This window comes from Nyctereutes procyonoides, unplaced genomic scaffold, assembly GCF_905146905.1.
Source record: "Nyctereutes procyonoides isolate TBG_1078 unplaced genomic scaffold, NYPRO_anot_genome, whole genome shotgun sequence".
Lineage (NCBI taxonomy): Eukaryota > Metazoa > Chordata > Mammalia > Carnivora > Canidae > Nyctereutes > Nyctereutes procyonoides.
Window position 1 is genome coordinate 25,231,438 of NW_026575132.1, and position 15,280 is coordinate 25,246,717.

At 36.8% G+C, this 15,280-nt stretch overlaps 1 protein-coding gene and 1 pseudogene across 6 annotated transcripts in view; both read right to left on the reverse strand.

Annotated features, from left to right (window-relative positions):
* USP37 (ubiquitin specific peptidase 37) overlaps positions 1-15,280 on the reverse strand; it is a 96,270-nt gene that overhangs the window by 46,555 nt on the left and 34,435 nt on the right. For all 6 annotated transcript variants that reach the window (XM_055345300.1, XM_055345301.1, XM_055345303.1 and 3 more), the window contains one exon: positions 10,022-10,183. In XM_055345300.1, coding sequence (XP_055201275.1) covers positions 10,022-10,183 — 162 coding nt within the window. The remainder of the gene's footprint in view (positions 1-10,021; positions 10,184-15,280) is intronic.
* Positions 317-5,604, reverse strand: LOC129523057 (60S ribosomal protein L34-like; annotated as a pseudogene).

Below are 15,280 nucleotides of genomic sequence, written 5' to 3' on the forward strand. Positions count from 1 at the left end.
TCTCCCCAGAATTTTTTGTTGTCTGCTGTAGCTATGAGTTTAGTGAGTTTTCGGAACTCATTTTGTAGTCTGTAGTTATTTGTCATGTGTGGTCTCCGAAGTCTCTGTTCGACTTGTACTTAGCTAATGTTTTGACAGATTTCCTTGAACACCAGGAGGAGAGAGAGAAAAGGAGGAAAAAAAAAGGAGAAGGAAGAGGAAGGAAAAAAGTAATAAAAAACAACAAAAAGAAAAAACTTCTCCCAGACTTTGAAGACTGGCATTGTGCTGGAGCACTCACTCCTTGGGTGCTTATTTGCATCAAGTATAAACTGCCTTAGCCTTCAAGTTCTGCTTGCACTGAGTCTACAGATTAGACAGAAGTGAAAGTTTCATGACTTCTAAGGTTTTATCTGAGCATGAATCCTAGGCATGTGCATGTTTTTCAAAATTTTCCACCATACACAAAGGTTTTAAAATGTCCCAATTTCCTATCATTTCAAAATTGCCTTTTTCTTGACTTAGTATTTGCTTGGTTGTTGGAACCTGTTTTCCAGAGTTCTGACAAAGTTGATTCTGATAGTTTTGCTTGAGTTGTCAATATTTCTGTGAACAGATGGAACCTTGGAGCTCTACCACTTTACTGGATATCTTCTTCCTCTGTCAATTTTTAAACTTCTTTGTATTTTAGAGAAATCAGCACTATATTTATGATACATGCTACAAAGATTTGCTCCCAAATTTTCTTAGTTTATGTTTTTGGTCATGAAAAACATAATTTTTATGTACACAAATTTATCAATCTTTTATTGAATCCTGATTTTGAGTCATAGTTACAAAGCATTTCCCTATACCAGGATTATAGAGAAATTCACTCCAAGGTTCTAGTATTTAAAGTTCCATTTTTAAAATTTAGGACCCTGGGCAGCCCCGGTGGCTTAGCAGTTTAGCACTGCCATCAGCCCAGGGTGTGATCCTGGAGTCCCAGGATTGAGTCCCACGTTGGGCTCCCTGCATGGAGCCTGCTTCTCCCTTTGCCTGTGTCTGTGCCTCTCTCTGTGTCTCTCATGAATAAATAAATCTTAAAAAAAAATTTAGGGCCCTAATTATTTTGTAATTTATTTTTGTGTACAGTTGAGAGATGAATCTAACTGTATTTTTTTTTCAAAATAATACAAAAAATTGTATTGTATTCTAATATAGAGGGCTATTCTCTCCACCCTTGCTATTTTTTCCTAGTATTTGCCTAGCTATTTTTCTGTGTATATTTTTCCAAATGAACTACCACACACAAATATATCAACTGATCTATCGCCATAAAAAAACTATTTGTTCTTTTTATTGAGATCATATCAAACTTACAAATTATTTTAGCGAGAACTATAGCTTGACCATGCTAAGACATCCTCACCAAGAACATGCATGGTTTACATACATTTAAGTTTACTTTGTATTTTTTTGAAGTATTTTGTAGCTTTCTTCATTTAGTTTTAAATAGTTTTTTTTTTCTAAGATTTTTATTTACTTATTCATGAGAGACACAGAGAGAAAGGCACACAGGCAGAGGGAGAAGCAGGCTCTGTGTGGTGGAGCCCAATGTGGGACTCGATCCCAGGACCCCAGGATCACGCCCTGAGCCGAAGGCATATGCTCAACCACTGAGCGCCTCATGTCCCTAAACAATTGTTAAATTTCTTCATACATATAACATATGTATATGTATATATGTACATTATCTATATATCTATAATTTTTCTTGTTATTATAAATGAGGTCTTTTGTTCATTATCTCCACCTGATTATTTGTATTAACATGCAAAACTATTCTGTATATTAATTTCCCTTTTTTTTTAAAGTTTTTTTTTTTTTATAGTCACACACACACACAGAGAGAGAGAGAGAGAGAGAGAGAGGCAGAGACATAGGCAGAGGGAGAAGCAGGCTCCATGCACCGGGAGCCCGACGTGGGATTCGATCCCGGGTCTCCAGGATCGCGCCCTTGGCCAAAGGCAGGCGCCAAACCGCTGCGCCACCCAGGGATCCCCTGTATGTTAATTTCCAATCCAGCTATCTGCCTAATGCTTTCAGTCAATTTCATCACGGTTTCCAGGTCTTTTGTTTCTAATTCTTTTTTTTTTTTTTAAAGATTTTTATTTATTCATTCATGAGAGATACACAGAGAGGCAGAGACACAGGCAGAGGGAGAAGCAGGCTCCATGCAGGGAGCCTGATGTGGGAATCTATCCTGGAACTCCAGGATCACGCCCTGGGCCAAAGGCAGGCACCAAACCGCTGAGCCACCCAGGGATCCCTTTTGTTTCTAATTCTTACGCCTCCTCTTTTCTTGTCTAACTACGTTGACTAATACCTCCAATACAAAATTAAATAGAAGTCAAGATAGCAGGCATCCTTGACTTCCTCTTGACTAAATATCGGTTTTAAAACTAAGATATATATTTAATCAATTTAAGAAAGTATCCACTGATTCTTACGGTTTTCAAATGTTTTTAGCAGAAACCGGTATTAAATTTTGTCAAAGGTTGTTTCAATATCAACAAAGAAAATCATGATTTTCTCTTTAGACATATTAACATGGTGAGTTATAATAATACATTTCCTAAAACAGAACTACCTTGCAATCTTGGTATAAGTCCATTCAGTCATAATTTATTATTAATATGGTACTGGAACATGCCAATATCTGACTTAAGGTTTCTTGTATCAATATTCATAAATGATATTGGTTTGTAACCTTTTGTATACTACATGCACAAGTCTATACTGTTCGTTATAATATCTTAAGGGGCACCTAGGTGGCTCAGTTGTTTAAGTGTCTGCCTTTAGCTTAAGTCATGATCTCAGGGTCCTGGGATCAAGCCCCACATCAGGCTCCCCGCTCAGTGAGGAGTCTGCTTCTCCTTCTTTCTCTCCCTCTGCCGCTCCCTCCTGCTTATGCACTCTCTTGCTCTCTCAAATAAATAAATAATTTTTAATATATATATATTTTTAATTCATGATAGACATAGAGAGAGAGAGAGGCAGAGACACAGGCAGAGGGAGAAGCAGACTTCATGCCAGGAGCCCAACGTGGGACTCGATCCCGGAACTCCAGGACCGCGCCCTGGGCCAAAGGCAGGCGCTAAACCACTGAGCCACCCAGGGATTCCCAATAAATAAAATATTAAAAAAACATAGTATCTAAGGATTAGAAGACAGAAATGAACAAATGGGAGTACATCAAACTAAAAAAGCTTCTGCACTGCAAAGGAAACCATCACTGCAATGAAAAGCCAATCTACCAAATGGAAGAAATATTTGCAAATTATTTTTCTGCTAAGAGGTTAATACTCAAAATACAAATAGAACTCAAATAACTCAATAGCAAAAAACCCAAACGACCCAATTAAAAAGTGAATAGTGCATGTGAACAGACATTTTTCCAAAGAAGACATACAGATGGTCAACAGATAAATGAAAAGATCAACATCAAGAATCATTAAGGAAACACAATCAAAACCACAATGAGGCAGCCCAGGTAGCTCAGCGGTTTAGCGCCGCCTTCAGCCCAGGGCATGATCCTGGAAACCAAGGATTGAGTCCCACGTCAGGCTCCCTGCATGGAGCCTGCTTCTCCCTCTGCCTGTGTCTCCACCTCTCTCTCTCTCTCTCTCTCTCTCTCTCTCTCTCTCTCTCATCAAATAAATAAATAAATAAATAAATAAATAAATAAATAAAATCTTAAAAAAAAAACCATGAGATACTACCTCATACCTGTTAGGATGGAGATCAAAAAGAATAAAAATAAGTATCAGTGAGGATATGGAGAAAAAGGAACTTTTGTGCACTGTTGGTGGGACTACAAAATGGTGTAGCCACTATCGAAAATAGAATGGAGGGTCCATAAAAAAATTAAAAATAGAACTACCCTGGGACACCTGGGCGGCTCAGTGGTTGAGCGCCTCCCTTCCGCCCAGGGTGTGATCCTGGAGTCTCGGGATCAAATCCTCATCAGGCTCCCTGCACAGAGACTGCTTCTCCCTCTGCCTGTGTCTGCCTCTCTCTGTGTCTCTGATGAATAAATAAATAAAATCTTAAAAAAAAAAAAAAAGAACTACCCTATGATCAACAATTCCATTTCTGGTTATTTACTCAAAAAAAATAATAATATGGGACTCCTGGGTGGCTCAGTGGTGAGCATCTGCCTTCAGCTCAGGGATCAAGTCCTGAATTGGGCTCCCTGAGGGGAGCTTGCTTCTCCCTCTGCCTGTGTCTCTCTGCCTGTGTCTCTCATGAATAAATAGAATCTTAAAAAATATATATATTAGCTCAAAAAGATATACGTACCACTATGTTCACTGCAGCATTATTTACAAGAGCCAATATACGTAAACAATCTATGTGTCCATCAATGGAAGAACATGAAAAGACAAAGCGATACATATATGGAGTGGAAATGTTATTTAGCCATAAAAAATGAAATCTTTCCATTTTTGACAACATGGATGGATTTTGAGGGCATTAGGCTAAGTGAAATAAATTAGACAAAAAAAAAAAAAAACAGAAAAATATAAACCAAAAAAAGCAAAAGCAAAAAATAAAGATAAAAGTTAAAGTTGTATGAAGTAGAGAGCTGAAAAACAAAATACGGATACTTGAAAAGTAGGTAAATTGAGAAGAGACAAATATACAGAATAAGATAGGGAGAAATAATTAATAACAAGATAAAACAATTTCAGACTATTTAGTTTCATATTTAATTTCTAGTTTTAAACTTCAAAAGTCACTGTACCAGGTGTATCTATAGTATATAATAGAGTTGGCTTTATAAGCCAACTTGAAAATATATTTTTTTATTAAATGTATTAGCTCATTCACGTTTTTAAAAAAATTTTTATTTATTTATTCATGAGAGACACAGGGCGAGGCAGAGACAGGAAGAGGGAGAAAAGCAGGCTCCCTGAGGGGAGCCTGATGCAGGACTTGATCCCAGGGCCCTGGAGATCATGACCTGAGTCAAAGGGAGACAATCAACCACTGAGCCACCGATGCACCGAGCCCATTCACATTTCTTGATGTAACTGATCAACTTTGTCAAGTTATAATTTTACTTATCTGTGTGTTTCAGAAAAATACTTCTGGTTTCAAAAAAGTTTGTATTTTTTGTTCTAGTAGTTATATTTATACTTTTCTATAGAGTCATTAACTCTCACTTATTTTACTATCTAGACTGTCCATTTTATTTTTTTTATTACTCAAAAAAAGCTTCATTTTTAAATTACCTTTCTGACTCTGTGCTTGGGCCTTCACCACTTTCACAATGATTTTCTGCTCCTCAATAAGGAAAGCATACTTGATCCTGTCATATACACACTTAGCACACATGGAACCACCACAGGCCCTGCTGACATATTTTTTTGTTTTAGACAATGTCATATGGACTTTAGGTCTCATAGCATGAATTCCTCAAAGTCAGCTTGGGCACACGCCACATGCATATTTTGGTGCTTTCCCAACCTTCTTGATATAAAGGTAAATGATTCTATTACAAGGGGTTCGGGACAGCCTAGTTTTGTTAGAGGCTGTATTGTAGGACAGCCTATGACAGTATGTCAAACACTGGACCATTCTGAACACCTAGGATGCTGTTCCCAGAAGAAAAAGGAACTAGACTGTCCATTTTTAAAGGCATCCTTCGAATCACACCTATTACCTAAACCAATAAACAATTGGTTTATTCTACTTTTCCTTTTCTCTTTTTCCATTTTCTTTTAGATACAATCATACCCTCTAACAGAAGACATAATGTTTATATATTATCCTTCCAGGTGTTCCCAGCATTGTTCTTTTTTTTTTTTTTAAACGATTTTATTTATTTATTCATGAGAGACATAGAAAGAGAAGCAAAGACACAGGCAGAGGGAGGAGAAGCAGGCTCCATGCAAGAAGCACGATGTGGGACTCAATCCCAGGAATCCAGGATCCAGCCCTGAGCCAAAGGCAAATGCTCAACCGCTGAACCACCCAGGCACCCCTCCCACATTGTTCTAATCTTAGCTCTACAACCAAATACAAGAAAACGGTTCACCATCTACCTTTTGTCAAGGTCTACCTTGTCACCTCTTGGTTAGATGAACCTCACACTCTACAGAGTCCCCAGGAAGAGCATATGTATAGTTTTCTGAGTTCTTCCATTTCAAAACCTATTTTCTCTAATCAGCATACTTGGCAGCTTGGATTGGCACAAAAATCTTTGTTCACCCTTTCTTTCCTTAAGTTTCTTGAAAATGATGTTCTTTTGTTGTCTTCCTTTGAATGATGACTTGAAAAAAGTCTGTCTCTTGCCCTTGAAAATTATTTCATATTTTTGAAACAGGCACTGAGGATTTCTCATCTTATCTTTAATGTCTAAAAAAGTTTAATAGTCTAAAGTCTAACAGTTTTCTTATTTTTAAAGTCTAGACTTAGACTTTAAAAAGTTAAGATGTTTTCTGATCATTCCATTTTGCAATACCTGGAGAGCTCTTTCAATGTACAGATTCAATAATTTTATTTCTAAAAAGTTTTCTTGAGTTATAGTTTTAAATACTAGTTCTGGGGGCACCTGGTTGACTCAGTGGAACATGCATCTCTTGATTTTGGAGTTGTGAGTTCAAGTCCTTGGGTGTAGAGATTCCTCAAATATAAAACCCTAAAAAACTTAAAAAACTAGTTCTGTTTCACAGTTTTGATTTTCTTCCCTAGGGATTCTATTTATATGTAATATGGGACCTTCCTTTCCTGTTTTCCAGTTCAATCCCTTTCTCTTCGATATTTTTGTACTTCTTTATCTTATCCCCACTCCCTCTTGGTTGTTTCGGTTTTCCTTCAAAGCCCCTTATTAAATCTTCACATAAGCTTATTTTCTCCTTGGGGACCTTTAATTTAGACTTAATTTTGAGATGATGTTGTCATCTTCTCTAAATTTTCTGAGCTCAAGCAACTGCCATTTCTTATCTGTCCATTCTGATTCTTAGGTTTAAATTCCTGATCCATGGTGCTTTTCTCATATCTTCAAATGTTTGTCTGAGGATATTTAATTCAGTTTTGAGTGCTATACAACAGTTTTCTAATGGTTCATGGTGATTTTAGGAATATAATTTTTTTTTGCCTAAATATTTTGATTCATGGGTTTGTTTTTTTTTTTTCCATACAATTCTGTATGGAAGTGGTCTGTTTTTGTACATTCCTATTCACTTCATGGAGAGAGTTCCTAACTTAAGCACAGCTTCTCCTGTTAGTTTAGTAAAAAGCAGTTTCTTTACTTGGAGATAGTGGTGGTGGTAAAACAGAAAGGCTGGCAGGTCTTATTTACCCTTTATTTCAGTCCGATGCTTAATTTCCCTCTCATTTTTTTTTTTCTTTTGCTTCTAAACCAAGTCTCCAAGTTTGGCTGATTTCTTCCTCTCTTTTTTTTTTTTCTTCCTCTCTATATAATGCTTCTTTGAGACTGTTACTTCTGATACCACAAACTTTCAAGTCCCTTTCTTATAACCAGAGCTGTGAACTCCCAAGATCTAGACTTATATTCAGTATTTCAGCAGTTAGCCTTTGAATTTCTGTGATTTTTTTTTCTGTGCTTCATCTAAGTGTTCTAACTCCTATATATTTTTGTTTCACGGAATCTCTAAAGCCTCTTATCCCCAGCTTAGCACCTACAGGCTTAAAGCAGTGGGAAATAAGAACAGTCCTGGAATTTCGTTTTCTTCTCTACCTAGAAGGCAGTTTGAAGGTGATGGTATTCTTTCTCTCCTAGTAATGCTGAAGGTTATGTGTGCTTTGCTTTCCTTATTCATTTTATATTTTTTGAGGATTTGTAAGGAACATTGGAATTAGGTAGCCTCCTTTATCCTTTAGATCTGGCAGTTTTCTACCAGTTTTTTTGTTTGTTTTGTTTTTTTGTTTTTAAGGAGTCCTTAGTCCTCAGTAAGTAGCCTACTTGAAATACTATACTCTAATTCACGGAAGAAGTCTGAAAAAAGGAAAGCTGTATTCCTACAGATGGGTACAGGTACCATACAAAAATTAAAGAAATACTGGAAGTTGACAGGGAATCTGGAGCACCAAGAGTGGGTAAATCACGAGGATTTCAAAGGACTCTAAAGGAAGTGAATGACAGAGACCAAAAATGGGAAGAAAGACCACAAAATACGTAAGAGGAGACAATAAGAAAATGACGTAAATAAGGTGAACATAGAGACAAGATATGGATGAAAAATAGTCACAATGTGGGATAGGTAAGACTAATATACTAACAATGCTGTCCAGTAAGGAGAAAGCAGGATGATAATTTGAGGCAGATCAATTAGAATGAAGAACAAAGGAAATGAAGAGTTAAACCGGAAGATACACATTTTAGAAAACACTGCAGGAAAAAAAAGCTTGGAGGAAAAAAACAGGTAAACAGAGAAGAAAGTGAAATACCTTCACTGTAAAATTTATATTATCTGCCAAGACATGAAGCATATATATTACTACGGATAAGCCAAATAGGGGGATGCTACTCATTCAAGTAAAAAGATAACCTTAAGGCTGGTACAAAAACATTTATTTGAGTGACAGTGAAAACAAGCTGGTAGGTTTGAAGAGAGTAATCTGGTTAAGAGTAATAACATTACTCATTACTTAAAACATTTCAAAATGCCTTCCTTAATCTTAATGAAAATATACTTCCAAGAACTTATGCTATAGAAAAATTCCAATAAATTTTTAAAAGATATGTATATGAGAATGTTTATTCTAGCCTGGATTGTAATGCGTAAAAAGGGAAAACTTTTTTTTTTTTAAAGATTATATTTATTTATTCATGAGAGACACAGAGAGAAAGAGACGCAAAGACACAAGCAGAGGGAGAAGCAGGCTCCATGCAGGGAGCCCGATGCGGGACTCGATCCCAGGGCTTTGGGATCACGCCCTGGGATCAAGGCGGCGCTAAACTGCTAAGCCACGAGGGCTGCCCTAAAAAGGGAAATCTAAATGATCAACATGGGAGTGGGAAGGGAAAAGACAATACAACAGATTGGTTAAGAATGCAAGTGGAGAGAAGCCTGGGTGACTCAGTCAGTTGAGCATCCGACTCTTGCTTTCAGCTCAGGTCATGATCTCAGGATTATGAGATTGAGCTCTGTGTCAGGCTCTGTGCTCAGTGTGGAGTCTGTTTGAGATTCCCTCTCTCCTTCTGCTCATGCACATCTCCAAAAAATCTTCAAAAAAAAAAGGGGGGGGGGATTGCAAGTGGAGTCTAATTGACTAGATTTACTATTACTGTACCACTATGTCACCTTGAGAAAATTAACTTCTCTAAGTCTTGATTACTTCATTTATAAAAGCCAATTTTTGATACATCTAGCTCACAGAACTACTGTAAGGAATTAAAGAAAAAATCTATTTAAACACTTAGGACACAGTATTTGGCATATAACAAACACTTTAGGGAAGACTATTTTTTAAAAATATTTTATTTATTTATTCATAGAGACAGAGAGAGAGAGAGAGGCAGAGACACAGGCAAAGAGGGAGAAGCAGGCTCCATGCAGGGAGCCTGATGTGGGGACTCGATCCAGGGTCTCCAGGATCACGCCCTGGGCTACAGGCGGCGCTAAACCGTTGCACCACCGGGGCTGCCCAGGTAAGACTATTATTATTACAGTTATTATACTATGATCTCTTTATGTGTCTAATAAAATATAAGCATGAACGACACGGGGAGGATATACATAAAACGTTGAAGTATCTTAGGAGTATCATGAAGTGTATGTAACTAGAGAATACACACTTTCTACTTTATGATTAGTATGTTATATACATGTATTTTTTTCAAAGTTCAAAAACAGGAGACTGGATAATGGAGTTACCACTATTTATGGATGTGATAAGTCTTTAAAAAGCAAGTACATACTTAAGAACTATAATTAGTTTGACTTTCATCATTTTTTTGACATCAAGCAATATATACTCTAGTTAATCACTTTGTAAGAAGAAAGCAAAATATTATGAATTTACCTACCCCTGCAGTTGTTGCTGTTGGTGAGAGGAAAGGGGCACTCTTGGTTTGTTCCAGCCAGTATAATCCTGGTTACACCTCAGTTTTTTAACAGAAAGAGGAGCTGGTTGAGGAAGAAATCCCAAACTTCTTTTGGCAGAGGGAGTTTGGCCTGAAACATTAGTCCTGTAAAAAAGAATAGATAGTGCATAAGCAAAACAATTTTGCCTGCTATTTTTTCCCCTAGCAAATTCAGAAAAGTCAATGTCTGGGGGAAAAAAAAAATCCTAAACTTGGGGTAATATCAGTAATAATGATTACCTGGGGAGAAATTCCCCAAATATAAATTAGCAAATCTGTCAATAGATAGCTGAAGAGGCATATGATAGTATACCTAATCTATAATTAAAATAATTAAGTTAATGACTTAAGAAAAACTATAATATAGTTTCACTTTGTTATTTACTTTTATTCACTTAATGGATATGATACACAGTTTTCCCAGTCTTAAAAACATTTTGGCAGTTAACTTTTTCCACTATTACAAATAATGATACAACAAATACTCTTTTATACAATCTCCTAGAGAACTTCCTTTAGTTTATATGCTTAGAAGTAAAAATGTTAGGAATAAGTATTTTTGATTTTTAGTGTTTTGAGATCTTGTGATCATTTTTCAAAAAGGCTGTACCAATTTCTATGTCCACAAATAGCAAATTTCCATTTCTTCACATAATCTCCATTACATTACTGAGTGAAACTGATCCAACTGTTGTTTTGTTTTGCATCTTCCTGATTACTACTGAAGTTGAACGTATTTTTATAATCCTTTGCTCTTTTCTGAGCTGCTTTTGCATATCTTTAGTTTTATATTGGGTTCTTAAGAATTCGTGGTTTTTCATATATTTCACATTCTAATCTTCTATTATATATTCTAAGTCTTTAGCTTTTACATAATCTCTATCAACCTTTTATGGTTTCAGTGTTTTTCATAATTCAGTTTTTATTGGTTGTTCTGAGAACAGTAAACATTTCAACTTGTTAATTCTTTACGTAACAAAAATCTAAAAATCATCCATCTATAATTCTTTTTTAAAAGTTATTCCAGTGACCTTCCAGCTTAAAATTTGAAGGCAAATCTTCCTTAAGTACCAATTTATGATAATTGATAATAATTTTTCTTATCAAGTACCAATATCTTCAAATGTTGATAGGCTTCAAATGTTATATGGTTAAGTCCCATTGATTCATAATTTATATCATATATACTACATACTCAAATTTTCAATCTTGCATAGCACATTAACAAAGTTACTTAGGAAAACTGGACTGCCAGTGACCAACATGTTACAGAGTGCACAAAATTCTGACTAGGAGCCAAGATCAAGGAGTGGTTTTCTTTAGAAAACAATTCTATCAAAAACATGGGTTAAGAAGTAATTTAGGGACACCTGGGTAGCTCAGTGGTTGAGCATCTGCCTTCAGCTCAGGGAGTGATCCTAGAGATCTGGGATTGAGTCCCGCATCGGGCTCCCTACATAGAACGTTTCTCTCTCTGCCTCTGCCTGTGTCTCTGAGCCTCATTCTCTGGGTCTCTCGTGAATAAATTAAAAAAAAAAGTAATTTAAAATGTCCAAGACCTATTAAATGCATGACTGACTGCAAATGGCCATTTAGTATGCTTGATATTAAAGGATAGAAAAACTACTCCATCTATGGAATGTTGAGCTGACACCCAAGACAATCAAAGTCCCCCATATTCAATTATCCCACTATTTTCTGGTTGTATCAAGAAACAACCAGCAAATGATTTTACCTCTTAAAAAAAATTTACACTTAAAAAAAAAATGGGATGAGGTGAGATCCTCTCCTTCTTAAAAATGTTTCTAGAGCTACTGAAAACCTTACATTTATAAAATAGTTGATTAAAATATTCCTCTAGATTGTACAAGAAGGGAAACACAGACCACTGATAAGACATGGTACATGATACATATATATATATACATATATATACATATACATATATATATATATATATATATTTAAAGATTTTATTTATTTGTGAGAGACAGAGAGAGAGAGAGAGGCAGAGACACAGGCAGAGGGAGAAGCAGGCTCCATGCAGGGAGCCCGACATGGGACTCGATCCTGGGTCTCCAGGATCAGGTCCTGGGCTGAAGGCGGCGCTAAACCGCTGAGCCACCCAGGCTGCCCAAGACATGGTATATGATATTAATCAGATATGTCTTCTCTGTCTCCTGCTTCATCTGTGGCTAGATTCTCATTTTTAGATTCTCCATTTTTGTGTGTGTATTTTTTAAAAGACTTTCTGTATTTAACAGAGAGAGAGAGGGAGCATAAGCAGGGAGAGCTGCACAGAGAGAGGGAGAAGGTTCTCCACTGAGCAGGGAGCCTGACACGGGCTCGACCCCAGGATCACAACCTGAGCTGAAGGCAGACACATAACTGAGCTACCCTACGCGGATGCTCATTTCTGTTTCTGCAGGTAAGTCTTTTGTTTCTTGATTAGCCACTTTAAGCCCATTTTGGTCTCCTTTTCCCTCTTTGCACTTTTTATCTGAAGATTTATTCTTTCCTACTGCCTTTTTGGCTTTGTTTCTACTTTTGCAGGCACAGGTTTCCCCTCCTTCACTGCCCCCACCCACACACAGAGCTGACTTTCCTCTTGAGCATCCCGGTGGCAGGCCTATCAAGGAGAGTCTTTGTGAAGCTGGGCTGCATGGTTGCTGCCTTATGGTTTCAATTTTTGTGTCTTAAGAATTAATTCTATAATTCTTTTTTTCTAATCTAAAAAATTTTTTTTTAAATTCTATAATTCTATTAGGTCACAGAATATTTTCCTATTATTTTCTCCTAAAAGTTTTAATTCTTATTTAGGTCTTTAATCTCCTTAGATTTTTTTTTTTAAGATTTTATTTATAAGTATTCTCTACAACCCAATGCAAGTCTGGAATTCACAACCCCAGATTAAGGGTCACATGGTCTACTGACAGCCAGCCAGGTGCCCCTACCTTAAAACTTATCATTAGCTTTCTAACAGTTGCATCTCTTACTGTGCACTACTAAACACTGTGGTTTGAACAGTGCAAGGTATATGTGCTTCCATTCTTTCTCAACCTTTCTTCATCTTTATGTTGTAGTTGTTTTAAATAGTATATAGATTATTTTTCTTCCTTTAAAATCCAATCTTTCAAAAAAATAAAATAAAATCCAATCTTTCTCTAACTGGAATACTTTATATTTGTATTTAACATCATGACTGATTTGGACTAATAACTTTTAATATCCATGTACTAATTCTTTTTTTTTTTAATTTCTTCTTTTTTTTATTATTTATTCATGATAGTCATAGAGAGAGAGAGAGAGAGGCAGAGACACAGGCAGAGGGAGAAGCAGGCTCCATGCACCGGGAGCCCGATGTGGGATTCGATCCTGGGTCTCCAGGATTGCGCCCTGGGCCAAAGGCAGGCGCCAAACCACTGCGCCACCCAGGGATCCCACTAATTCTTTTTTTTTTTTTTTTAAGATTTTATTTTATGTACTCATGAGAGATACAGAGCGAGCGAGAGGCAGAGGAAGAAGCAGGCTCCACGTAGGGAGCCCAACGTGGGACTCGACCCCGGGTCTCCAGGATCAGGCTCTGGGCTGTAGGCGGCGCTAAACCACTGTGCCACCGGGGCTGCCCCCATGTACTAATTCTATCACCTATGTCATTTCTGAGTATTTATTAATTTTTCTCTTCCATGAGTTGTATTTTCCCATTTGTTTGTATGCCTAGTATGTTTTCTTGGATGCCAGACATTGAGAATTTTATTTTATTGGGTGCTAGGTATTTTTGATTTCTATAAACATTCTGGAATTTTGCTCTGAGATGTGGTTAGGTTACCTGGAAAAGGTACGATTTTGGGGTCTTGCTTTTAAGGTTATGTGAAAACTGAGCAGCAGTTAGTCCAGGGATAGATCTCCTTACTAATGAGGTATGACCTTTCTTAGTGTGCAAATGCCTACTATTAGGAACAAGAATGATGCCTGGCTTTATGTGAACTCCCAAGTATTATTCACTTAGATCCTGTGGGTGATTCCGTCCCAGGCCTTGGCTAGTTTACTTACCTGCATATGTTGATCAGAAGTCAACTGAATACCCAGGGGGACCCTCTGCAGATCTCTGCAGTTCTTTCTCTGTGCCGTTATCCCCTCTGGTCTCTGTTCTAAGAGTTCCAGATGCCTTGGCCTTCCAGGACTCCTAGCTCCATTTCCTCAACTCAGGAAGAGCAACAGGGCCCTGCTTGGTTCCCTCTCCTGTGTGGCAGCCTGGGAACTTTCTCCAGGAAGCAAGCTGGAGCAGTCATAAAATTAATTTCATTTGCTTCCCATCTCTAATGGATCTCTGTCCTTCACTGCCTCATGTCCAATGTCCTGAGATCCATTAATGTTTCATGTATTTTGTCCAGGTCCTCAGTTGTTTCATGAAGGAGGGCAAATTTGGTCCTTATTCCATTTTGGCCCGAAGTGGAAGTCATCTTTAACTCTTTAATACAGGCAATTTAAGTCCTCAAAAGGAACTTAAAATGTTTAATTTCCCTACACTCTTCCCCACTTCTCTATTTCTAATTGTCTAGTAATTTTTTTGCTTTCAATCCTATTGTATCCTCATTTTATAAAAAACTATCAAACCATTCAGATGTACAGAATAACCCTAAGTGGCTATTAGTCATAATAGTTGCCTCTGGAAAGATAAACAACTAGGAATCAGAAAATAAAGGGAGATTTACTTTCCACTGTATGCACCCTGTAACTTCTGAAATTTCTACCATATGCACTTATTAATTATACAGAAGGATTTTGAAAGTATTTAGATTTTTATATATGCTTCTATAATTCTGCTCACAGATATTTTCACTCCTTCCTTGGTTCAGTTTGCTTCTTGCAGAATAAATCGTCTCTGTATCTGCATTTGTCTGCATTTTAAATTATAATTTATTTATATTTTATATAATTTTATATAATTATAATCTTATTTATAATTGATTTATAATTTAATTAGAATTCTCTAATACAGAATTCTTTGATGCTATTACTCCAGTATCTTCTGTTTCTATTGTTGTCAACTCTTTTCCGTTTTTAAATGACATATTTTCCTTCAAGTAGCTTTTAAAATTTCATGTACAATGTGGATTTTTTTGTTTTGTATCTGCTGTTTGGCATTTGTTGAAGCTTTTCAAGGTTGTGGACTTTCATCATTTGCATCCATTATTTCTT